General features: G+C 42.3%; 1 protein-coding gene across 1 annotated transcript in view; it reads left to right on the top strand.

Annotated features, from left to right (window-relative positions):
• The window catches only part of TMC2 (transmembrane channel like 2), a 94,613-nt gene that overhangs the window by 55,723 nt on the left and 11,826 nt on the right, over positions 1-27,064 (top strand). The window contains exons 9-16 of the mRNA XM_043479128.1: positions 1,809-1,951; positions 4,454-4,601; positions 9,993-10,181; positions 14,109-14,288; positions 16,394-16,543; positions 18,484-18,612; positions 20,125-20,192; positions 21,197-21,436. Coding sequence (XP_043335063.1) covers positions 1,809-1,951; positions 4,454-4,601; positions 9,993-10,181; positions 14,109-14,288; positions 16,394-16,543; positions 18,484-18,612; positions 20,125-20,192; positions 21,197-21,436 — 1,247 coding nt within the window. The remainder of the gene's footprint in view (positions 1-1,808; positions 1,952-4,453; positions 4,602-9,992; positions 10,182-14,108; positions 14,289-16,393; positions 16,544-18,483; positions 18,613-20,124; positions 20,193-21,196; positions 21,437-27,064) is intronic.

Raw genomic sequence — 27,064 nt, 5'->3', positions numbered from 1 at the left:
GACAATGGCAGTTTCTCAATAGTTAAATACTTTTCTGATGAGATCAATGGAGATGTTAACAATGTGATTTTTAGGAGTCCAATGGTTAAGACTCTGCCTCCACTGCAGGGGGCACGGGTTCAATCCCTGGTCAGGAAACTAAAGATCCACATGCCATGTGGCACAGCCAAAGCTAAAACAAAAGAGAAAACTGTGTTGACATTTGGCGTATGTTCATAACTTAGTGAACTTTCCAGATGACCAGTACAAAATGATATGTCAGTGAAAGATCCCACATCTTGATAGTAAAAGATAGAGCAATTGATTTTTTAAAACTTTATATTTTGAGATAACTTTAAACTTATAGAAGAGTTGCATAAATAGTACAGAGAGTTCCCATATACTGCTCACCCATTCACCTTATGATACCCATAGAACAATCATCAAAACTAAGAAATTAATCTTCATCCAGTATTGTTAACTGAAATACTGTATTTATTTGGATTTCACCATTTTTCCACTAATGTTCTTTTTCTGTCCCAGGACCCAATTCAAAATCTCATATTGATTTGTCAAGTCTCTTTACTCTCCTCCAACCTGTGACTGTTCTCTATCTTTCAGTGACCTTGACACATTTGAATAGCTGATCAGTTGTTGGAAAATGCCCCTGAATTTGGGTTTGTCTGATGTTCTCTCATGATCGTATTAAGGTTATGCATCATTGGGAAGGATACCACAGAGGTAGCATGACTTTCTCAGGGTGTCAAATCAGGGTTACATTATGGTTAGCTCTTGGTTAAAGTGGTATCTGCCAGAGTTCTCTGCTGTAAAGTGAGTATTTTTCCCTTTTCAATTACTTAGTATTGGGGAGAGAGCAATGGATCTTAAGGTATAAAAAGTTCATTATATGATTCATATTCCACATGATCACTAACTTTTAGGAACTAGTTATGGGGTTGAGGTAAAATATCAAAGAAGAAATAGTCACAAGTATATGAAAAATACTATTAAAACTTGGCTCCTCTCTCCAACTACACATCTGTGTGAAGCCAGAATAATCCCATGTTTTATGTTCAGCAAAGATATAAAAGAAGTGCTGAAATTCTAAGTGAATATTATACCTAAATAACTACACCTAAAAAGTGTGCTAATTACACTTAAAGTCAATTATGTGCTTGTGCTTCTGTGCTTAGTCACTCAGTCATGTCTGACTCTTTGCAACCCCATGGATTGTAGCCCACCAGGCTCTCTTGTCCATGGGGATTCTCCAAGCAAGAATATTGGAGTGGCTTGCCATGCCCTCCTCCAGGAAGGTAAATTATACCCAGAACCAAACTGAAATTAAAACTCAGGTTAGATTGTGAGCTTTATCACACAGTTTTCTTTAGAAGTTTTGAGACACTGAGAAAGTTCATGGACTTCCATCTAGTTCCAGAGTGTTAAATTAAGACCCTGGGCACAGGAGGCAGAGCAGAGGGGAACTTGGAGTGGTATGTGCAGGTGCACACACACACACACACACATCCCTTATCCTTGACTTATCCCAAATGTTGACCATAATCCCCTCCCCATTCTGTATCTCGGTATATTCTGTACTCAGTGTGATGGAGAAATAGAAGGGGAAAGGAAAGAGGGGAGAGTGGAGACCTGCACAGACTCTGGAGCAAACCAGGGGAGTGAAGGGAAGAACAAGAATGTCCAGAGCCCTTCCTTCCTCCCCTCCAGCTCCTGTCATACCTCTGAGAAAGAAACCCCAGGTCAGACAGGAGGGTCTGATGACTGTCACTCTAAGCTCACTAACTCAGGGCATTTGCTTTGCTGACGCCCAGGGCTACATCAAGTATTCTGCTCTCTTCTATGGCTACTACAACAACCAGAGGACCATCGGGTGGCTGAGGTACAGGTTGCCCATGGCTTACTTCATGGTGGGGGTCAGCGTGTTCGGCTACAGTCTGATGATCGTCATTAGATCGTAAGTATGATTATCTCATTTACAGGCATTTAATCTTCCCACAAACAGCCCACTCCTATGGTCACACTGTGCCTACTTAGCTTCTTCTCAGGGATTTAGAGAGAAAACAAGGAAACAAGTAAAGCAAATACAGATTGTCATATGCGGCATGAAAGATATATACAGGTTAATGTGGGAAGTTCTGGAAAATGGGATAGACACTCCTTTAGAAGAAGCTGGCACATCACTTTAGACAAAGCAAGAGCATGTGCAAAGGCCCTGAGGCAGTGAATATCCTACTGGGCCCCTAAAGTGGTCAAAAAACCAATGTAGGTCTTCCCTAGTGACTAAATGGTAAAAAAAAAAAAAAAAAATCTGTCTGCCAGTTCAAGAAGCACAGATTTGATCTCTGATCCAGGAATATCCTACAGGATATGAAGCCCATGTGCCACAACTATTGAACCTGCACTCCAGACCCTGGAAGCCACAACGACTGAAGCCTGCATGCCCTAGCCCCCATGCTCCACAAGAGAAACCACTGCAATTGCAGCAAAGAGTAATCCCTGCTGTCCACAACCAGAGAAAGCCCACATAGCAATGAAGACTCAGAACAGCCATAAGTAAATAAATAGAAATGATTAAAATCTTAAGAAAACAAAACAAAACAGTATGGCTTGAAGGGGGAACATGGTACCTGGTAAGGAAATGCTGGAGAAGTTTTCGAGGCCTGTTTCTGTTTTGTCAGAGCCTGGCTTCCTCAGAAAAACCCTCTGCTGTAAGCTCACTTACAAAGATACAACAATGAGGCTAAACCAACGTCTATGGCAGTGACTAACGTTGGTGTCCTCTCCCACCCCAACTCTGCTTTTCTCTGTGGTCAGAAATGGCACTTTAATAAGTTTGTGCCCCATAATTCATATTCTCTGAAGAAAAAAGCTTGGCTTACCCCCCGGATTGCCTTCTTCTAAGTCAGGGGGTCCCAGTCAGCACAGGCTGTGCAGGATGGGGCACAGTCTGTGCACAGACCTGACCACCAGGCCCCCCTTCAGCAGGGCCACCAGAGGTCACATTTCCTGGAGGAGCAGAGCAGCTCTGTGTGCAGCAGAAGCAGAGTGCCCTTTAGGCACAGCCAGAACCCCCGCAAGGCGATGGGCGGGCCCAGCTGGGTTTTCTATCTCATGCACTCAGAGGAAAATGCTGCTGTTCATGAGAGTCTATCTGGCATGAGACAGTGACCACTGCGTGACATGTGGCTACCCAGCTCTATCAAGCAAAAGGAAAAAAAAACAAGGGGGCAGGCGAGACAGGTTTGGTTTTATTCTTAGCCCTGACATTGTTACATTTTTCCCAGCAAAGTATTAGGATATGGAATGTTTCCCTGTTAAACCAAAAAGCTAACTAAGGCAACCAGGCCCCTGAAACAGCAAATCCCAAAAGCCAACACATCAGACAGAGTCAGAGAGATGCAAACCCCCCCATTGCATCTGATGGAGCCCCTGCCTGGGATTCTGTGGTTCTCCCAGGGTGGATCTCCAGGAAGCACAAAGAGAGAATGAGGAGAGGGAGGATGAAATACGGGGTTGCTAAGGTAGGTCCAAGGTACTTTCCTCCAAGCTTGCTTAAGAAAAGGATGTGTGCATGATCTGATTGCAATACCAACTGCCTCAGGGCTCATTGAATTTTATATCAGAAAAAATATAATTTTTATCCAAGAAAATAGATGAATTAGCAGGGGATGTTCTTGAATTTATGGTTGCTAGGGGGAAGAATGAGGGGAAGGGATAGTTAGGGAGATAGACATCTACACACTGCTATATTTAAAACAGATAACCAACAAGGAACAAGTATACAGCACAGAGAAGTCTGCTCACTGTTATATGGCAGCCTGGATGGGAGGAGAGTTTGAGGGAGAATGGATACATGTATATGTATATATATGGCTGAGGCCCTTTGCTATTCACCTGAAACTATCACCATATTTTTAATCGGCTGTACCCCAAGGAAAGTGAAAGTGAAAGTTGCTCAGTTGCATCCAACTCTTTGTGACTCCATGTCACAAAGACTCTGTACAGTCCATGGAATTTTCCAGGCCAGAATACTGGAGTGGGTAGCCTTTCCCTTCTCCAGGGGTCGTCCCAACCCAATAGAATACCCCGACAGAAAAGTTTAAAAATAAAAAAAATACACGTCCAAAGAAGTAATGGCAATAAATTTAAAAAAAAAAAGGAGGGGATGTTCTCTGTGAGAAGAGTTCTAAAACATCGGCAAGTGAGTCAAGTCACAAGAAATCAGACGTCAGGGTACAAAACATGGTTGTGTCCTGTACCCATGCTGGTTTCTTGTTATCCAACTGATACCATGTATGCTCACAGGGCACTCTGACTTTGAGGGGATGGTGATCTGGCTGTCAGTAGCCTGACTCAAATCCGTCTCAGCTCTTTTCCTTCACTGGACATCTGCCACCTGTGCCCAAGACTGGGCTGACACAGAGCAGACCTAACAACAGCCGTCTGTGCCCAACAGGATGGCCAGCAACAACCAGGGCAGCACAAGCGAGGGGGAGAGTGACAACTTCACCTTCAGCTTCAAGATGTTCACCAGCTGGGACTACCTGATTGGGAATTCAGACACGGCTGACAACAAATACGCCTCCATCACCACCAGCTTCAAGGTAGTCACCTCAGGGCCGGTCCACTTCCTGGGGAACTCTGAGTCCCTCCGGTCACTGGGAGAGTTCTCCGAGGTGGGGCATGGGAAATAAGGTCCCCAACTCATTTGTGATAAGAGCTTTCCCAGAAGTGGGAGCCTAGCTCTCAAGCCTTCAAGAAAGAATGCTCATGAGTGGTACCCACCATCCGTTCCTTAATATGGTTGAGAATCATGGATGCTGGGTCCTGCCTCTTTCCTCTCAGAACTGCTTTCTGCTGGAGGAAGTGAAAGGACTCACTTGGGGCAGCTGTTCTCAACTTTTCCACATATTTGCATGATCTGAGGAGCTTTAAAAAATCTTCTGGGCCCCACCCCCAGAGATTCTCATATAATTGGTCTAGGGTGGGGTCCTGGCATTGACTTTTTTAAAAACTTCCCCAGGCAATTAGAACATCCACAGAGAGTTGAGAACCCTGATTTGGGGATGTGGGAATAAAGGAATCAGTTAAATGTATAATTCCACACTTAATTATCTCATTAATTTGCTCGCAAGAGAGATGTGAGGTGGCCTACAGAATATAGAACAAAAACAAGCCTGAGGGTAAGCAGCTGGAATGAAGGGGGAAGCACTGCACATCTTAGTTTTTCCCTCCATGACTGCATATACCACTCAGGGTTCTTTACTTTTAATTGAAGTATATTTGATTTACAACATTGTGTTAGTTTCTGTTGTACAGCAAAGTGATTCAATTATACATATATATTCATTTTCATATTCTTTTCCATTATAGGTTATTACAAGATATTGAATATGGTTCCCTGTGCTATACAGTAGGACCTTGTTGTTTATTTATTTTGTATACAATAGTAGTTTGCATCTACTAGTCCCAAACTCCTAATTTATCCCTCTGCTGTCTCCTTTAGTAAACATAAGTTTGTTTCTAAGTCTGTGCGTCGTTTCTGTTTTGTGAAAAAAAAAGTTTATTTGTACCACTTTTTAGACTCCACATATAAACAATATCATGACATTTGTCTGTCTCTGACTTACTTCACTTACTATGAGAGTCTCTGGATCCATCCATGTTGCCGCAAATGGCACTATTTCATTCTTTTTTATGGGTTTTTAAATTTTCATCCTTTTTAATGTATAATTTTCCATATGTACCCCATCTTCTTTATTCATTCATCTGTGAATGGACTCAGGTTGCTTCCTTGTCTTTGCTATTGTAAATAGTGCTGCTTTGAACATTGGGATGCTTATATCTTTTAGAATTAGAGTTTTCATCTTTTCCAAATATGTGCCCAGGAGTGGGAATCCTGGATCATGTGGTAGTTCTACTTTTAGTTTTACTGTTCTCCATAGTGACAGTTTCCCAGGTAGCGCTAGTAAAGAACTCGCCTGCCAATGCAGGAGACATAAGAGATGTGGGTTTGATCCCTGGGTCAGGAAGAGCCCCTGGAGGAGGACATGGCCACCCACTCCAGTATTCTTGCCTGGAGAATCCCTAGGACAGAGGAGCCTGGAGGGCTGCAGTCCATAGACTCACGAAGAGTCGGACATGACTGAAATAACTTAGCATGCATGCATATAGTGGCTGCAACCACTTACATTCCCACCGACAGTGTAGGAGGGTTCCCTTTTCTCCACACCCTCTCCAAAATTTGTTATTTTCTCCCATTCTGTAGGTTGTCTTTTTGTTTTGTTTTTTTTATGGTTTCCTTTGCTGTGCAAAAGCTTGTAAGTTTGATTAGGCCCCATTTATTTATTTTTGTTTTGTTATTTTTATTGCCTGAAGAGAAGGAAGGAGATTTTTCAATCAACTAACAGTTATTGTGTTCAGATTCAGCTTCAACTAACTCATCAGGCAGTTAAAATACATTACTGCACACAGTTCTCACAACATGTGCCCTGTTATATAAGTATATTATTTTGGTTTTTAACATATTCAGAGGAGAAGCCTCCTCCTTCCTAGATATTCAAAGTGCTTCATACACATTGACCTGCTTTGCCTCTCTCTAGTAGTCCTGGAGGAAAGGTCAAAACCCCTGTTGACCCCTACCCTGCCCTTAGATGCTCCGTCACAGCTCCCCATTGCTGAGAAGGACAGGAGAACTGAGCCAGCTCCCTGCTCCAACAACTGCCAAGCCTAGAGGACGCTGGGGCTCATGACTCAAGCCCTGTTCCTGGTGGGTGTACCTTCCTTCTGCAAGCAACAACTGGTATGGGAAGCAGTCCATTCTCCTCCCAGAAGGGCCAAGAGAGTGGAGAGGGAAGAAGACAAGACCATCAAGCACTGCTGTGGTGTAGACCTGACCCCTGTAAAGTCCTGGAGTAACAAAGTCTGACTGATCAGAAGCATTGGACTGATCAAAAGCATTGGACTATCAAGAACTCTGAATGGTTTCAAAGAAGACATACAGATGGCCAGCAGGCACATAAAAAGGTATTCAACATTGCTAATTATTCAGTTCAGTTCAATTCAGTCGCTCAGTCGTGTCCGACTCTTTGCAACCCCATGAATCGCAGCACGCCAGGCCTCCCTGTCCATCACAAACTCCCGCAATTTACTCAAACTCATGTCCATCGAGTTGGTGATGCCATCCAGCCATCTCATCCTCTGTCGTCCCCTTCTCCTCCTGCCCCAAATCCCTCCCAGCATCAGGGTCTTTTCCAACAAGTCAACTCTTCTCCTGAGGTGGCCAAAGTATTAGAGTTTCAGCTTCAGCATCAGTCCTTCCAATGAACACCCAGGACTGATCTCCTTTAGGATGGACTGGCTGGATCTCCTTGCAGCCCAAGGGACTCTCAAGAGTCTTCTCCAACACCACACTTCAAAAGCATCAATTTTTCGGCGCTCAGCTTTCTTTACAGTCCAACTCTCACATCCATACGTGACCGCTGGAAAAACCATAGCCTTGACCAGACGGACCTTTGTTGGCAAAGTAATGTCTATCAAAACTACAATGAGGTGTCACCTCACACCAGTTAGAGTGGCCATCATGAAAAAATCTACAAATAACAAATGCTGGAGAGGGTATGGAGAAAAGGGAACCCTCCTTCACTGTTGGTGGGAATGTAAGTTGGTATAGCCACTACTGAAAACAGTATAGATGTTCCTCAGAAAACTAAAAGTAGAATTATGATATGATCCAGCATCCCATTCCTGGCCATATAGCCAGACAAAACTATAATTCAAAAAGATACATGCATTACTATATTCATAGAAGCACTAGTCACATTAGCCAATAGATGTACTATAATGTGTATATATATATATATATGTATATATATATATATACACACACACACATACTACTTAGTCATAAAAAAGAATTAAATAATGCCATTTGCAGCAACATGGATGCAACTAGAGATTACCATACTAAGTAAAGTCAGAAAGAGAAAGACAAATACCATATGAGACCTCTTATATGTGGAGTCTAAAATATGACACAAATGAACCTATCTATGAAACAGAAACAGACTCACAGACATGGAGAACAGACTTGGGGTTCCAAGGGGGAGGGGGCTGAGGGAGGGGGGTAGAGTAGGGGTTCAGGTTTAGTAGATGTAAGCTTTTATATATGGAATAGATAAACAACAAGGTCCTACTGTATAGCCTAGAGAACTATAATCAATATCCTGTGATAAACAAGAATGGAAAGAATGTTTTTTTTAAAAAAGAATGAATAGATATATAACTGAATCACTTTGCTGTGCAGTAGTAATTGACACAACATTGTAGATTATATTCAACTTAAAAAACGTAAAGAAAGATCTCCTTCCAGGACTTTTGTGTCCAGGGGACCTCGTTTTTCCACCCTGATTCTGCCACATACTAATTGTGCCACATTCTAGTTTCACATACTATAAAAAATGTACTAATGCAGGATATAAGTTTAATAATAAAAAATACATTGTATTTGTTTACACTAGCAGCAAACAATTAGAAAGTAATTTCATTCCATTTATAATAAAATGACATGAAGTACAATAAAATGACATAAAGTAATTCCAAGGAATAGATTTCGCACACACACACAAATGTGCAAAGCTGCCTACACCAAAAAGTACAAAACATTGCTGAAAGGAATTAATAAACTCTAAGTAAATGGAGAAATATACCATGCACATGGATTAGAACAGGGATCAGCAAACTATAGCCCAGGGTCCAAATCCAGCCTGCTGTCTATTTTTATAAATAAGATTTTATTGAAATAGAGTCATGCCTATTTATTATATATTATCTATAGTTGCTACAGCAATACAGTTAAGTAGTTATGAGAGACACCATGTGACCTGCAAAACCAAAACTATTTACTTTCTGATTTTTTATAGAAAAAAGTTTGGTCAGAACTTTTTTTATAGAAAAAGCCAGTCCCTGGCTTAGAAGACTCGATATTTTTAAGATTCAGTTTTAATCTATTTGATCTGTAGATTTAAAATAATCCCAATGGGTTAGAAAAATCTCCGTGGGCATTAGTATCTATAATGTGGGTAATAAAGGTAACTACTATTGGTTTGTTGTTGGGATTAAGAAGAATAATGCATGGAAAGCATTTAGCACTGCAGCTGACATACAGTAAGTTTCCAATAAATCGAAGCTTTTGTCATTACATGTACCAAAAGAGCAGTAACAACAAAAAATGTAATTTTTTAAGATTCCTCTTTTTCCTTCCAGTTTTATTGAAATACAATTGAAAGACAGCACTGTATAAGTTTATGGTGTACAGCATAATGCTTTTGACTTACATCATGAAATGATTAACACAATCAGTTTAGTGAACATCCATCATCTCATACAGATACAAAATTAAACAAAAAATTTTTCCTTGTAATGAGAACTTAGGATTTACTCTCTTAACAACTTTCATATATAATATACAGTAGTGTTAATTAGGTTCATCATGTTGTACTTTGGGACTTCTTTATCTTATAACTATAAGTTTGTATCTCTTGACTACCTTCATCCAGTTCTCTCTCTGCCTACCCAACTCCTACCTCTGGTAACCACAAATCTGATCTCTTTTTCTATAAGTTTGTTTGTTTAAATATAACTTACCTACAGTTCAGTGTTATTTCTTGTTGTACGGCATAGTGATTCGATATTTCTATACAATTCAAAGTGGTCACCATGGTAAGTCTAGTTATAATATGTCACCAAAGATATTTGTACATTTTGTACATTTGTATACTTCATGCTCATGACTCACTTATTTTGCAAGTGGAAGTTTATGCCTCTTAATCTCCCTCACCTATACAAAATATATTTTCTTAAAGAAAAGAACTAACTCCCCACAAGGCAGCAGTGCTCTCTACCACCCCAATGATTTAGTTTCTGAAAATATAAAAAGTAGTCATCTCAGGAACTGATGATTCCTTGTTATTCACATCTCGTTTTCACACATCCAGGAGTCAATAGTGGATGAACAAGAGAGTAACAAAGAAGAAAATGTCCATCTGACAAGATTTCTCCGTGTCCTGGCCAACTTTCTCATCATCTGCTGCTTGTGTGGAAGTGGGTACCTCATTTACTTTGTGGTGAAGCGATCCCAGGAATTTTCCAAAATGCAGAATGTCAGCTGGTATGAAAGAAATGAGGTAAGATGGTATACTGCTGAAGTGAATATCCTGAAATTACCCTGTTCCTATGCCATTCGGCTGAATTATTGAATTCTGGACTATGGGACTTATTTTAAAAAGTGAAGTTACACTGCTTTCAAGTCACGTAATATGAACATCTTGAACAGTCACCTGTTAGTAGGCTTTCATAGCTGGATAAAGCTGGATTCAATTAACATGTCAGTCAGCTAGATAGCCAGTTGTCTTAACATGAATTTTTTAAAAAGATGATCCTTTCCTCAGGTCTCTACAGTGCTGTAGATCATAAGTCAGTTGTCTAGTACTGCATGGGTGTAATTTCTGTTCCACTGCTCTATTTGTCTATTCCTGTACCAATAATGTATTGATAAACTGTGACTCTATAGTATATCTTGATACCTGATAGATTGAGTTCTTTCATCAAGATTCACAATAAAACACATTAAGGTTTTATTGTGATTGTATTGAATCTATAAATCTCTCTCAGGAATTGACATCTGTGGTAGTTGGCAAAAATGGCTACAAGTTCTTCCCATCCTTATATGCACATTTTTTTGCAATGTGATTTTATGGCCCCACCCATGAAGAGGTAAAATCTGTTTCCCAATCCCTTGCCTTAGTCAATGAAACAATAACAACCATGATACAGTTCAGTTCAGTTCAGTTGCTCAGTCGTGACCGACTCTTTGCAACCCCATGGGCTGCAGCACGCCAGACCTTCCTATCCATCACCAACTCCCACAGTTTACTCAAACTTGTGTCCATTGAGTCACTGATACCATCCAACCATCTCATCCTCTGTCGTCCCCTTCTCCTCCCGCCTTCACTCTTTCCCAGCATCAGGGTCTTTTCCAATGAGTCACTTCTTCTCATCAAGTGGCCAAAGTATTGGAGTTTCAGCTTTAGCATCAGTCCTTCCAATGAATAGTCAGGACTGATCTCCTTTAGGATGGACTGGTTTGATCTCCTTGCAGTCCGTGGGACTCTCAAGAGTCTTCTCCAACACCACAGTTCAAAAGTGTCAGTTCTTCAGCACTCAGCTTTCTTTATAGTCCAACTCTCACATCCATACATGACTACTGGAAAAACCATAGCCTTGACTAGATGGACCTTTGTTGGCAAAGTAATGTCTCTACTTTTAATATGCTGTCTACGTTGGTAATAACTTTCCTTCCAAGGAGTGAGCGTCTTTTAATTTCATGGCTGCAATCACCATCTGCAGTGATTTTGGAGCCCCAAAAAATAAAGTCCGTCACTGTTTCCACTGTTTCCCCATCTCTTTGCCATGAAGTGATGGAACCAGATGCCATGATCTTAGTTTTCTGAATATTGAGCTGTAGGCCAACTTTTTCATTCTCCTCTTTCACTTTCATCAAGAGACTCTTTAGTTCTTCTTCACTTTCTGCCATAAGGGTGGTGTCATCTGCATATCTGAGGTTATTGATATTTCTCCCAGCAATCTTTATTCTAGCTTGTGCTTCTTCCAACCCAGCATTTCTCATGATGTACTCTGCATATAAGTTAAATAAGCAGGGTGACAATATACAGCCTTGACGTACTCCTTTCCCTATTTGGAACCAGTCTGTTGTTCCATGTCCAGTTCTAATTGTTGCTTCCTGATCTACATACAGATTTCTCAAGAGGCAGGTCAGGTGGTCTTGTATTCCCATCTCTTTCAGAATTTTCCACAGTTTATTGTGATCCACACAGTCAAAGACTTTGGCATAGTTAATAAAGCAGAAATAGATGTTTTTCTGGAACTCTCTTGCTTTTTCGATGATCCAGAGGATGTTGGCAATTTGATCTCTGATTCCTCTGCCTTTTCTAAATCCAGCTTGAACATCTGGTATTTCATGGTTTACATATTGTTGAAGCCTGGCTTGCATAATTTTGAGCATTACTTTACTAGCATGTGAGATGAATGCAATTGTGTGGTAGTTTGAGCATTCTTTAGCATTGCCTTTCTTTGGGATTGGAATGAAAACTGACCTTTTCCAGTCCTGTGGCCACTGCTGAGTTTTCCAAATTTGCTGACATATGAGTGCAGCTCTTTCACAGCATCATCTTTTAGGATTTGAAATAGGTCAACTGGAATTTCATTACCTCCACTAGCTTTGTTCATAGTGATGCTTCCTAAGGCCCACTTGACTTCACACTCCAGGATGTCTGGCTCTAGGTGAGTAATCACACCATCGTGATTATCTGGGTCATGAAGATCTTTTTTGTACAGTTCTTGTGTGTATTCTTGCCACCTCTTCTTAATATCTTCTGCTTCTGTTAGGTCCATACCATTTCTGTCCTTTATTGAGTCCATCATTACAAGAAATGTCCCTTGGTATCTCTAATTTTCTTGAAGAGATCTCTAGTCTTTCCCTTTCTATTGTTTTCCTCCATTTCTTTGCACTGATCGCTGAGGAAGGCTTTCTTATCTCTCCTTACTATTCTTTGGAACTCTGCATTCAAATGGATATATCTTTCCTTTTCTCCTTTGCTTTTTGCTTCTCTTCTTTTCACAGCTACTTGTAAGGCCTCCTCAGACAGCCATTTTGCTTCTTTGCATTTTTTTTCTTGGGGATGGTCTTGATCCCTGTCTCCTGTACAATGTCACAAATCTCCATCCATAGTTCATCAGGCACTCTGTCTATCAGATCTAGTCCCTTAAATCTATTTCTCACTTCCACTATATAATCGTAAGGGATTTGATTTAGGTCATACCTGAATAGTCTAGTGGTTTTCCCTACTTTCTTCACTGTAAGTCTGAATTTGACAATAAGGAGTTCATGATCTGAGCCCCAGTCAGCTCCCAGTCTTGTTTTTGCTGACTATATAGAGCTTCTCCATCTTTGATTGCAAAGAATACAATCAGTCTGATTTCAGTATCGACCATCTGGTGATGTCCATGCGTAGAGTCTTCTCTTGTGTTGTTGGAAGAGGGTATTTGCTATGACCAGTGCATTCTCTTGGCAAAACGCTGTTAGCCTTTGCCCTGCTTTATTCTGTACTCCAAGGCCAAATTTGCCTGTTACTCCAGGTGTTTCTTGACTTCCTACTTTTGCATTCCAGTCCTCTATAATGAAAAGTACATCTTTTGGGGTGTTAGTTCTAGAAGGTCTTGTAGGTCTTCATAGAACCGTTCAACTTCAGCTTCTTCAGCATTAATGATTGGGGCATAGACTTGGATTGCCATGATACTGAATGGTTTGCCTTGGACATGAACAGAGATTATTCTGTCATTTTTGAGATTGCATCCAAGTACTGCATTTCAGACTCTTTTGTTGACTATGATGGCTACTCCATTTCTTCTAAGGGATTCTTGCCCACAGTGGTAGATATAATGGTCATCTGAGTTAAATTCACTCATTTCAGTCCATTTTAGTTCGCTGACTCCTAAAATGTCGACGTTCACTCTTGCCATCTCCTGTTTGACCACTTCCAATTTGCCTTGATTCATGGACCTAACATTCCATGTTCCTATGCAATATTGCTCTTTACAGCATTGGACCTTGCTTCCATCACCATGATATAAGCAGACTTGAAAAGTGCTTGTGTTTTGGAACTTGCTCTCTTGGGAACCTGAAATATCCCTCATGTGGATGATGCCAGGCTGACCTCCTAAATGATGACAGACACATGGCCCAATTTTCTCATCACCCTAGGTGATAGTAGATCCACCACCAGGTGTATAAGTGAAAACATCAGCCATCAGTTGACTATGGTAACAATCATTGTGACAAGCAGTCCCAGAGCATGTTGGTTCCTATGTCAGGGTCACACAGCAAGTTGTGGAGACCCCAGGTGGGGCATTTCTAGAGGCAGAGGAGGGGGCAGGCAACCCGGAGATGGAGATGAATGACCCTGGGAGCACAGAGATGGTGGACAAGCAAGTGACATTGATGACAAACTAGCCCAGCTCTCCTGACTTCCCAGGTAGAAATTGTGATGTCTCTGCTTGGGATGTTTTGTCCTCCTCTGTTTGAAACCATTGCCGCCCTGGAGAATTACCACCCACGCATTGGACTGAAGTGGCAGCTGGGGCGCATCTTTGCACTCTTCCTGGGAAACCTCTACACCTTTCTCTTGGCCCTGATGGATGACGTCCACCTGAAGGTAGAGACCACAAACTTCTTCCCAATTCCTAGTGTCCACCATGTTGCTTGTTTAAATATAATAATTTTCTTTTGTATGATTTATATTAAGTAAATTTTAGAAAGATCAGAAAAATTAAATGAAGAAAAAATGTTGCCAGATTCCTATGACCCAACTGTTAACATTTTGCTTCAGTTCTTTACTGTCTTTTTCTTAGGCTATCTTTTTTCACATCCTCCTCCTGTCATTTGATAACCTTAATATTTTGTCTGCAGCCTTTCCAGTACTGTTTCTTAGCTGCCATATGTGTTTACCAGCTGACAAGTGTCCAATGAAATAATAAGTGATGGGTGAGTTACCCTTTCATCCCTGCTCACCAGTTATGGTGCACCCACCAAGTCAGGCCCTGGGGGTACAGCAGAGAGCAAGACACAGTTCTGTTCCAGGGGAGACAGACTCATTCATCACAGCACTCTGGGCCAGGTGCTTCAGTGGGGGTGAGTCCAGGGCAGTGGGACAGTGCTCAGGAGGGGCTGCAGACCCCACCATGAGGGATCTTAGCGGACACTGGAAAAAATCAGAGGGAAGAGCTTATGCAAATAGAGAACTGTGAGTTAGCTGAACAATAGCATGGAGGGCAGGAAGTGAAAGATGAAACTGGGTCAAGGGTCAGATGGTGATGCTCCTCTTTCCCATGCCTCCCTCCTCACGAATTTTCCTGAGATTAACAAGAAGCTGCTGGAAGATTCTAAGCATAGTAGTGACTAGATCTGGCCCTTGCCTACCCTCCATCTGCAGCCTGCATCTCTCACTTCCCTCCTACCCTAAAAAACTGCTTCACCCTTCCGAGCTCACATTTCCTCCTCTCTTGCCTCACTCTCCACTCTCCTCCCCTTGTTTGATGAGTTGAGTTATCCTCCTGCAGTTTGGCTCACATGTCCCCACCTCCAGGAATGGGCCCCATGGTCTGAAGTGGATTTCCTCAGTCCCCAGAGAAAATTTCCCATAGCTTTTATCACTCTGTTCTGCAAGTGTCTGTTTATCTCTGTCACTTACTGTTGGTCCTTTAATGGACCAGAACCTGGTGGTCCGGAGTCGACAATAAGAAAGTAAGAGAAAGAGGTTGATATTCCCTGGTTTACGCAGAGAACCAATAAAGCTCTTTGCTCAGAGCTTGCACTGCTTCACGTAGGCACCAGGCTCCCTCTCGAGGGGGTTAAGGCACGGTGCGCCTTCTCGAGAGGGTCTTAGAAGCCCGGGAAAGAAAGAGAGCTCAGCGGGCTTCCGCGCTCCAAGGAATTAGCCTGAAAGAGAGAAAGAGAGAGAGAGAGAAAAGGAAAGAAAGACGCGGGGACCCAAGCTCTGATGGAACAAAGGTGTTTTATTCAACATGGTGTGGGTATATATACTGTCTTACAAGATAGCTATTCTCAGCAAAGATAAAGATTAAAATTCCAGACTTACAAAACATAAGGTGATCCATATTAAAGAGAGAGAGTTGTAAACAATCACTTTTACCCTATGGTTCGTTAAAAAGGAAGAGGGTACTTATCACTGTATAGAAAAACTAATGAAGGAAATGCATGGATTTCTCAGCCCCCGGAGAGGCTTGCCTCTCCTCTTAATTGCCTCTCCTCTTAATTCCTGAATATTCAGGAATTAATAAGGAACAGAGGATTCATGACAGATCCAAAACAGCACACAGGAAGCCTCCTGTTAGATGCTTCCTGACAACTTACTCCTAGACTGAGGAAGTGTAAGTGTCGCTTACTAGAGTGGCAATTTTCCGAGGTAAACCGTTCCCTCCTGTGTCACTCACGCGTCTCCATTGCCTTACATGCCCAGAATAAATTAACCTCTAAATAAGAATGAATACTTGGATGGATGAATAATAACTTAAAGAAGAAAAATTCCTGGAAAAGACCCAGGGACTTCAGCCAGTTGCCCCCCTCTTCTCTATAGACTCAAAGGCTGGGGAGGGCAGTTCTGGAGAGACCCTGTTAAGGGATAGGGCAGAGGCTAGATGGTAGGGTTGTGGCATATGCTGGCTTGAATTGTTCTTTCTGTAGAAACTGTTGGACCTTCCCTGGCTCTTTCCAACCCCACATCTCCATCTTCCCTTCTAGCTTTCTAATGAAGAGACGATAAAGAACATCACTCACTGGACTCTGTTTCACTACTACAACTCCTCAGCTTGGAATGAGAGTGGCCCCCGGCCCCCCCTGCACCCTGCAGATGTGCCCCGGGGTTCTTGCTGGGAGACGGCTGTGGGCATTGTGAGTAATCACACTTTCCTGAAAAGGTGGTCCCTATTCTCAGCTCTTTGTTATCCCTTCCCTGATGTTTCCATGTCTCCAAAATGTCAAGCCAGCATTTCCTAGAAAAGTTCCACTTCTTCACATTGCCCTTTTTTTCAGTGTCCCACACATTTCTGTGTGTCCTCCATCTGCCAATCTAATACCACTTGAATATATTTAGTTTTACTGCAGATTTCACTAAAAGCCTGAGGTTCTCCACCTGGAAATCATAAATAGATAATCCTAAAAACTGGGTACAGGATTTTCTGTGTATATGCATCTGTGCATTTTTCTGTAAAGAGAATTAAAGGTTTTCATTAGAAAGTCAGAAATTAACAACAACCATTTCCACTTACCCACTTTCACTACTGTCCTTTGTACTTACACAGTGCAGGTTTCTAAGGCTAGTGTTCTTTGCCTCCGTAGGCAGAAATCTGAAGTATTCACAGGTCACATAGGGATCAGCTGCCTTCTCCTCCTTGCATGGGGTTTCTATTCACCTGTCACCGTTGAATAATCCACTCCCCTAAAGCATTAGAAAATTATGTTTTTAACTGAGGGTAATGAAGTCCAGTGGAAGAGGGGATTACATCACACACTCTGACAAACACTGCCTACAGGCCCATCAACAGATATTTTCCTGCCGCAGAGTCTCGTTCCCACGGGGTCCTGGGGGATTTTATCTCTACTTGCTTCATGAAGGACTAAGACTCACCACTTCTCATCTCCTCTGGCCCAGATTCCCCCATTCTCATCAAATCCTCTTCATCTTTAATGTGAAGAGCAACTCACATTTATAAACCCATCATAGTTGTGTAACAGAGAAAGTCTTCACATGAGTAAAACCCACCTTCTTTGGAAGACAGAAGAGTTCATTACCCATGTGATTCCTTTGGAATATTCTGCTGTAGAATTTCTCTATTCCTACCTCATATCCTTGGAGGGCATCTCTCTTGACTTCCTCCCTGAATGCCCATCCACTGATTAAAGCTTGCTTCTTTCTGAGCTTGCTGGTGATGATAGGTTTGAAGTGTTATGCCCTGCTTACCTATGTTCATCTCCACCCCAGGCCCCAGAGCATCACCTTGCACAGATGTGGAGACCAAATACAAGTTGGTTTGTCTTTTACTTAAGAGCATTAGTATTGAGGAAAAACCGTAAAAACTCATCAGCTGTTCATCCAGCAAACATTTATTAATCATCTTGGAAGAAATGAATAAAGCAGGCCCTATGCCCCTGGGAACTCCAAGTCTTTTGGATGTCTTGAAAGTTTTAATGATGTCTGGTAGATCTTTTCAACTTTTTTAAAAATTAATAAATTATATGTACTTTGCAAAGCAGAGAAAACTTTGTTTCTTTGCTTTGAGCTCTTCTTCCATGTGCCTCTGTAAAAAAAACCTAGATTATTTTCTCTACATACCAAAAAGAAAAAATTCAATCAGCAAGGGTGAAGAATGTCAGCAGCTGTCCCCAAGGTCAGTAGTCAGATTCAGTCTTAGTTGGTACAGATGGTACTTCAGAGCAGGTGGGGGAAGCAAGGAGTAAGCCTTCAGATCTTTCATTTGTGCAATAGTGCCGATAGCTACCAAATACTGGGTGTTGCCAACTGCCAGGAAATTTGTATGTATAATCACTAAGCTTCCCAATAACCTTGCAAGGTTAATGTCAACATCAAAATGTTCAGGGACTATTCAAAGCAATAAATTAGTAACTTGTAACTAATTTAACTGGAACCTATAGCAAGCATTTTTCAAAGCATGGAGTCATATCTGTACCACCATTCTGCTACCATCAATCAGAGAGTCACAAAAGAGAATATGGAGTGGGTGGGGGGCGGGCATGGCATGGCTGCAGTCAGTTGGGAGAAGTGGGTATGGTCAAACCCTGACCACCCCCTTTCGCTTTGTTCCTTTTTGCAGGAATTCATGAGGCTGACAGTGTCGGACATGCTGGTAACATATATCATCATCCTGCTGGGCGACTTCCTGCGGGCTTGTTTTGTCCGGTTCATGAACTACTGCTGGTGCTGGGACCTGGAGGCTGGATTTGTAGGTCACCGTTTCCTGAACATTCTGCAGAAAGGCGTTCCAACCATTCTCTCTGATACAGTTAGATGCATTCTATTATTTTCTTTAGATGTTTAATGTTAATCTCTACTCTGTGAAGTAGTAAAGTATTTCATTTTTTCCTAGGCAAGACACAAGATCCAATAGGTAAAAAAGTGTTTTTTTAATATTTTCAAACTTTAAATTCCCAAGATTTAACCTTCCGGTATTCGGATTTGGCATGTTTCCTCTGATCCACACTCGTGTGGCCTTCCTTTTCTCTCTCCTCACTTTGTTTTCCTCTTCCCTCATTCCTGTCACTTTTTATCTCCATATCTGGAAGATAAATAAGGAAGCAGGTTTAAGCTGGCCTCAGAAAGACCCCAACTCCCACTGCAGCTCCCCAGTGTTCACACGCTTTGTGTCCTTTCAAACAGTTGACTAACCTCCAAAACTCTGAAAATTAGAATCAGGTTGAAAATGTGAATCTGTCTGAGCTCACTCCTTTCCAAGAGGAAGATGAGAAGGACAAAAGAGAATTGGAGGAGTGGTTGATTTATTTTGTTTGCTTTTAAAGCTTTCTTTACATTTGACTCCTCATTTAATTATTTGCATTTTGTTATTTATTATATTTACACCTTAGATTACTTGACTATAATCTCAAGATACATTTCTGATTAAAGCATTGATAAAACATTCTCTTAAGGGGTCTCCCAAGAACACACGGTCAACCTGCAGGCCCTAAAAGGTAAAACTCTCTCTCTCATTTTTTTAAAATTTGATTACACCTTGTGGCTTGTGGAATCTTAGTTCTCTTACCAGGGATTGAACCTGGACCCCCAGTAGTAGAAGGGTGGAGCCCTAATCCCTGGACCGCCTTGGAATTTCCAAAAAAAATTCTCATTTTTTAAATTGAAGAAGACATTGAAGAATGCTTCAAGCTTGAGAAATTTAAAACTCTTTTTAGGGGCTTCCCTACTGGCTCAATGGTAAGGAATCTGCCTGCCAGTTCAGGACCACAGTTTCGATCCCTAGTCTGGGCAAATCCCACATACCACAGGACAGCTAAGCCTGTGGTTCAACCACAAGTAATGAACCTGTGCACTACTGAGCCTGTGAGCTGCAAGTACCAAAGCCCAGGCACATTGCAAAGCCATGTGCTCTGCAACAAGAGAAGCCACTGCAATGAGAAGCCTGCACACTGCAACTGGAAAGTAGCCCCTGCTTGCCACAACCGAAGAGCAGCAACAAGCTCTCTGCAAGCAGCAATGAAGACCCAGCACAGTCAAAAATAAATAATAAATAAATCTTTAGAGAAAAAAAAAAAAAAAACCTCCTTTTAAAAAGTTGAAAACCTGTTAAAGAAATAGAACCCTGAATCTAAGGTTCCTCTCTGGTCACCAGAGCAGGCTTTTTGGGGTGGAGTGGCTTGGTCAGTTGGCTGGTAGTAGGATCTGGCTGATACCACCTAACACACTTTTTCTCTCTCTCTCCTCTTTCTCTCTTTCCCTCCAGCCCTCATATGCTGAGTTTGATATTAGTGGAAATGTGCTTGGTTTGATCTTCAACCAAGGAATGATCTGGTGAGTTATGCATTTCCTCTGGGCATCACCTCATCTGGGGAGTCAAAAAGCTGGAATCCCAGGCTTAGCCTCTCAGTCATCAGGAGAGAGGCTGGACAAGTTATCTGGCCTCTCTGAGCTCCTTTCCTTCACTTGAACAGGACTAGATTTGAACCAGGACGGTGTCTGGCCCACTCTGTTGCTACCATGTACATGGCAAGCGGAGAGAAGAGTGAAGGAGAGAGAAGGAAAAAAGGAAGAGGGAGGAAGGAGAGAGGAGAGAAGCAAGAAAGGAAAAAGGAAAAAGTAGGATGAGAAGGAAGGAAGAGAAAGAAAGGGAGGGAGAAGGAAGTGGTGGGGAGGAAAGATAGGAAAGAGGGAGACACATGAACTAAGGAAGCTGCCTGACTTCAGCCAAAGGCTTTCAAGTGTGTTAGTTGCTCAGTCATGTCCAACTCTTTGTGACCCCATGCACTGTAGCCCGCCAGGCTCCTCTGTCCATGGGATTCTCCAGGCAGGAATACTGGAGTCGGTTGCCATTTCCTTCTCCAGGGGATCTTCCTGACCCAAGGATTGAACCCTGGTCTCCTGCATTGCAGGCAGTTTCTTTATCATCTGACCCACCAGGGGACCTGGCAAAGGCTTTCAAGGGCTCATTGCAAGCCAACATCCAATTCTTTTAATTTAAGGACTTCAGATACTTTTCTGAGCAGCAGTGCAGTTTAATGGAGACCGCAGAGTAACAGGCGGCCATGTAATTTGCTCCATGGCTGGAGGTGGGGCAGTGGTAAAATCCTGGCCAGAACCCAAGCCAGTAATGCTTGGAGCATCCCTGTCCTGAGGAATGGATGGCTATGGCTTAGTGATAAATGTCCTGGCTAAGTGTGAGATCCCTTCCCTTGGGACCTACAGGGAAGGCAGCAAGGCCTCCTGCCCCTAGCCCATCAGCCCCATTTCCTTCTGCCATCTTTCCCTGGCCTCTCCTGCTGTCCAGTCAACCAGGTGTGCCATCTCTGCCCTTCCAGGATGGGTTCCTTCTACGCCCCAGGACTGGTGGGCATCAATGTGCTGCGCCTGCTGACCTCCATGTACTTCCAGTGCTGGGCGGTGATGAGCAGCAATGTCCCCCATGAACGCGTGTTCAAGGCCTCCCGCTCCAACAACTTCTACATGGGCCTCCTGCTGCTGGTGCTCTTCCTCAGCCTCCTGCCCGTGGCCTACACCATCATGTCCCTTCCGCCCTCCTTCGACTGCGGGCCGTTCAGGTGCACAGTCTTGGTTGGAGGGGAGCAGCTCCTCTCCTGGGGCAGTCTGCTCAGAGGTCTCAGGCCCAGAATTCCAGTTCTGATATCACATCAGCCTGCAAAAGGCCATGGAGTGGAGCTTTGGGCAAGTTATTAACACTGTCAACAGAGCTTTCTGCAGGATGGAGATGTTCTGTGTCTGTGCTATCCAACATGGTAGCCACCAGCCACATCTGGCTGTGAAGCACTCAAAATGAGGACCAAGAAGTTCAATTTCTAATTTTATTTCATTTTAATTAATTTTAATGTAAATAACCAGCAGTGGCTAATGGCTACCATATTTGTTATGGTATGGTTATGGTTCTCCAACTCATATGGTATGGTTATGGTTCTCCAACTCATAGTTAGAACTATGGTTCTAACTTTTTAACATGTGGATAATCTACTGCCCTGGATTACCTTAGGATGAGTTAACAGGGGGTATTCTGAAAATGAAATGACCATCCATTTACAAGTGCCATTCAAATGTGAAGCAGCTGCCGAGACTCTTGACCTGGTCCCCGTGCTCTACAGAGCACTATGGGCCAGACTAGGTTCAGAGACACTGTATAAAGAGATAATTATGTAAGGAGGTAGATGGAGAGGTAATGTGCATCCACTACTCTGTTTTCAAATGCAACACCCTCTGAAAACAAAGCCCTTTCTTTCCTGCGTAAAAAAAGACTCTGTGGTTCAAGAGTTTGGGATCCTGCCCCCGCTATCAGCCACTTCCTTACTTAGAAATGCGCAGTGCACACTCCTTTATTCAAGGCTCTGCAGTAGCGTGCAGTGACAAATGGTGTGCAAGCTGGTGCCTCTATCCCCGCTAACCACAGATCCTTGCTTCACAGAACACCATCCAGGGCCAGGAGGAGGGTGAGGCAAGTAAGGTGCCCACCCTGCACTTGTACAACCCCGAGGGCAGTACCTCCTTAAACTGTGCGCCCAAGGCCTCACCCACCTCACTCTAGTCCCGTCCCTGCCTGCTAACATGGGTCCACACGCTTTGGGAAATGCTGGGCTGGAACTTGGTTTATAACGTTCTGACCTTGAGAAAGCCTGTGGTTGTGCCTCACAGCAAAGGCCTGGAATTCTGAGGAGTCCTTGGCAGGAGGGCTCACAGCAGAGTGTGATGGGGCTGCAAAGGGGTCCAGACAGGAGGAAAAGGGAGGCTGAATCCGGAGTGGAGGGCCACACTGACTGAGCAATAGGAGGCCTGCATGCCAGGCTGAGGGGCAACCACAGCGGCAGAAGTGGCAGAAGCCTCTTTTGGCTTCTTCCTGAGCAAGGTTTGGAAGGCTGGGCTCTGGAAGTGAACACTGGTGCCCCTTTTCCCAGACCACCCACCTGTCCCAGGCAGGAGGTCAGTGAGTGGGCCCCCATCATGTCTGGCCCTCAGCACCTGCCCCACTCTTGCTTCATCTGCTTCCTGAGGCCCTTGACAGCCGACCCCCAGATAGCAGAGAAACGGACCTGAAGAGCCTAGGAGAACATATAGCTGCCACCTCCTTCCTATCACTCTTCTGATCAAAACCCACCAGCAGCTAGAACATTCATCACAGCTGTTCTCTCACTTGCTTCAGTGAAAGTGAAAGTCGCTCAGTCCTGTCTGACTCTTCATGACCTCATGGACCATGCAGTCCGTAGGATTCTCCAGGCCAGAATACTGGAGTGGGTAGCCTTTCCTTTCTCCAGGGGATCTTCCCAACCCAGGGATCAAACCCAGGTCTCCCGCATTGTGGGTGGATTCTTTACCAGGTAAGCCACAAGGGAAGCCCAAGAATACTGGAGTGGGTAGCCTATCCCTTCTCCAGGGGATCTTCCTGACCCAAAAATTGAACCAGGGTCTCCTGCATTGCAGGGGGATTCTTTACCAACTGAGGTGTCAGGAAAGCCACTTGCTTCGGAGCTTTACTCAGTGGCCTCATTTTCAGTGAGGCCTTCCCGAGAGACAGTAACTAAAATCACACATACATACACACACATACACCTTATCATTACTTCTGATTATCACATCTCTTTATCAACATCTAGCATGCCACTCTTTTTCCTTTTTTAATCTTATTTGTTGCCCATCTCCCCACCAGATCATAAGCTCCATGAAGGTGTGATTTTCTCTTTCTTCCTTTCTCTCTGGTTTACACTCGGTATCTAGGAGAAAACATCTGGTTTATGGTCAATGCTTTAACCAGCCTCTTCACCTTGCATAAATTCACTTTTCCAGGGGGGGACTTAGGGTTTGGACCAAATCCAGGCAGGCAACAGAAATGAGTAAGGTGGACAGCATTGTACAGCATGAAGTTAAAAGTAAGAGTTGGCAAACTATAGCCATGGGCCAAATCCAGACCACCCCTTGTTTTTGTAAATAAAGTTTTATTGAGATACAGCCTCATGCATTTGCTTGCATATAATCTATGGCTGCTTTCTAATTACAACAGCAAAATTTGAGTAGCTCCAACAGAGACCACCTGGTTCACAAAGTCTAAAATCTTTTCAGAGAAAAATTGCCACCTCCATGATTTAGAGCATAGCATCTAGAGCCTGATCTGTCGTTTGCCAGCTGGGTCATCTTGAACAAGTTACACTGCAAGTTCATCACCTCTGAGATGGAAACAATGGTAGTGCCTCCTTCATAGAGTGGCTGTAAGGATTTAGTGGGCTATTAATCTATAAAGTACTTGGAGAAGTGTGCTAATCCTTAGTAGGACATATATACAAGTTTGTTAGTTTCAGTCCTGCCAAAATCCAGGGTAGCTGGTAGTCATAACAATACTATGAGGTGGTAAGCATTTTCTATACCAGGGATCAGCTAACTTTTTCTTTTAGAGCCTGAAAGTACATATTTTAGGCTTTGGGGATCAAGAGGCAAAAATCAAGACTATTATGTAGGTACTTCTATAATAACAGGAGAGGAACAAACATCCACAAAGTTTTTATTGACAAAATTAAAAATATGATAATAATAGAGTATAATTTTTTGTAATACAGGGCTATGAATGAGAAGAATGGAATTCTTCTGAGGGAAAGGAGGTGATATTTCACACAATAGTAGGTCAAAGTCGCTATTCTCTATCGTCAAAAATCAGGGGATTCCTTGGTGGTCCAGTGGTTAAGACTGCACTTCCACTGCAAGGGGTGTGTATTCAGTCCCTGGTTGGGGAACTAAGATCCCACAGGCCATGCAGCCAAAAAAAAAAAAAAGTCAATTGTCCTGCCCAGACTGCTGCCTTTGCTGCCTGGATCCACTTTAGTAACATGGCAACACATCTACCACCATAGGAAAAAAAATTGACACAAGCTTCATTACTGCACAGCATTGAACTGCTGTGCAGTAGGACAAGTCAGGATATTCAGTTTCTATTTCTGATAAAAATTTACAGATATTAAAATGATTAAAAGTCATGAGAGAAAATGTTTACCATTGACATTGTTGATTCAGTTGTACGTGACAGATTCAAATGTTTTCTGCAAATTACTTAGTGATGAATAAGAATAACCATAGTCTGCACAAACTGAAAATTTCACAAGCTATGTTAATTTGTTCAGTTGTGCCTTCTTCTTCACTGTATATAGTTTGACCATTGTCAGTTGTAGCACATCATAGCAGAATTCTACTTGTAGAATTCTACATGTAGCACATTCTACTTCATTTCAGTTGTGCTGAATCCCAGTCAATTCAGTTGTACTAAATTAGTGTTTTCTCAATTTCTTTGAGAAAATTTCACCCATATGTGTCCTGCACAGAATATTCATAGGAGTTAATTCTCCGGTCACCTCAGACTTGGCGTTAACTCCTCAAATAAACAACCGAGCAGTATCAGTTACATCTATTGACTCATCAAAAGCCAAGGAAAGCCACTTGAGATCACTTGCCTTGTGTCTGAATAGGACATTGTTCTCAATGTCTTCAACTCCTCAAGCAGCTGCTCTTGGTGGAAAATCTAGAAGTTTTAAGTTTATTTTCTCTGAATACGTTTCTTTAGCTCCTATAATTTAATTACTTCATCACTGGTAAATGAGAAACATGATTTTGGAAACTAGAGGAAAGGGGATCCTTGTTGTATAGAGACAGAACGTTTAGCTAAACTATGTCCTTCTGTTACATGGAAAATTAAATTTGTAAATGATAAACTTGAATGTTTAGCTGAGAATGTTTTTCTCAAGATCAATCTTAGTAAAAACTATTTTTCTCTGTTTTTCATTGAAGTATAGCTGATTTACAATGTTGAGCCAATTTTTGTTGTACAGCAAAGTAACTCAGTTATATACATGCATACATTCTTTTTTTAAATATTCTTTTCCATTACAGTTTATCCCAGGAGATTGGATATAACTTCCTGTTCTATAAGTAGCACCTTGTTTATCCATTCTAAATGTAATAGCTTGCGTCTAACCCCAAACTCTTCCCCCAACCCCCCACTCCTTGTCAACTACAAGTCTGTTCTCTGTGAGTCTGTTTCTGATTTGTGGATAAATTCATTTGTGTTATATTTTAGATTCCACATATAAGTGATATTATATGGTATTTCTTTTTCTCTTTCTGACTCACTTAATATGATAATCTCTAATTGTGTCCATGTTGCTGCAAATGGCATTATTTCATTCTCTTTAAGTTTCATTCTCTTTAAGTAGTTTTCCTTTGTATATATGTACTACATCTTCTGTATCCATTTATCTGTCAGTGGCTACTTAGATTGTTTCCATGTGCTGGCTATTGTGAATAGTGCTGCTATAAACATAGGGCTGCATGTATCTTTTTGAATTATAGTTTTGTCCAGGTATATGCCCAGGAGTGGAATTGCTGGGTTATATGGTAGTTCTATTTTTCAGTTATTTTAAGGAACCTCTATAACGTTCTCCATAGTAGCTGCACCAATTTACATTCCCACCAACAGTGTAGGAGAGTTTCCTTTTCTCCACCTCCTCTCCAGCATTTATTTGTAGACTTTTTCATGATGGCCATTCTGATCAGTGTGAGGTGGTACCTCATTGTAGTTTTCTTTAAGTAATTAATTTTTTATTTTATTTTTGTTTGTGCTGGGTCTTCATTGCTGTGTGCAGGCTTTCTCTAGTTGCTGAGAGTGGGGGCTACTCTCCAGTTGTGGTGCTCAGGCTTCTCACTGCGGTGGCTCCTCTTCTTGCGGAGCACAGGCTCCAGGGACACGAGCTTCAGAAGTTGTGGTGCATCAGTTTAGCTGCTCGCAGGATTGAACCTGTGTCCTCTGTACTGACAGGCAGATTCCCATCCACTGAACCACCAAGGAAATCCCTTACTGTAGTTTTTATTTGCATTTCCCTAATAATTAGTGATGGTGAGCATCTTTTCATGTTCCTACTGGTCATCTGTATATCTTCTTTAGAGAAATGTCTATTAAGATGTTCTGTCCATTTTTCAGCTGAGTGGTTTGTTTTTCTGTTGTTGAGTTTATAAGCTGTTTGTATATTTTGGAGATTATAGATGAGGATATTTCTGAGCAGTGTTGAAGGTGCAGCCTGGTTACTTCTTGCCATTTATACTAAAATGTAAGAAAGAGACAAATTGAGGAAAGAACTGATAAGCAAAAAAGAACCAGGACTTGATGATTTTAGAAATTCTCAGCCTAGTCAGAT

The sequence above is a fragment of the Cervus canadensis genome, chromosome 10, assembly GCF_019320065.1.
Source record: "Cervus canadensis isolate Bull #8, Minnesota chromosome 10, ASM1932006v1, whole genome shotgun sequence".
Classification (NCBI taxonomy): Eukaryota; Metazoa; Chordata; class Mammalia; order Artiodactyla; family Cervidae; genus Cervus; species Cervus canadensis.
Note: the sequence above shows the minus strand (reverse complement) of the source record. Positions and strands in the feature narration are given on the sequence as shown.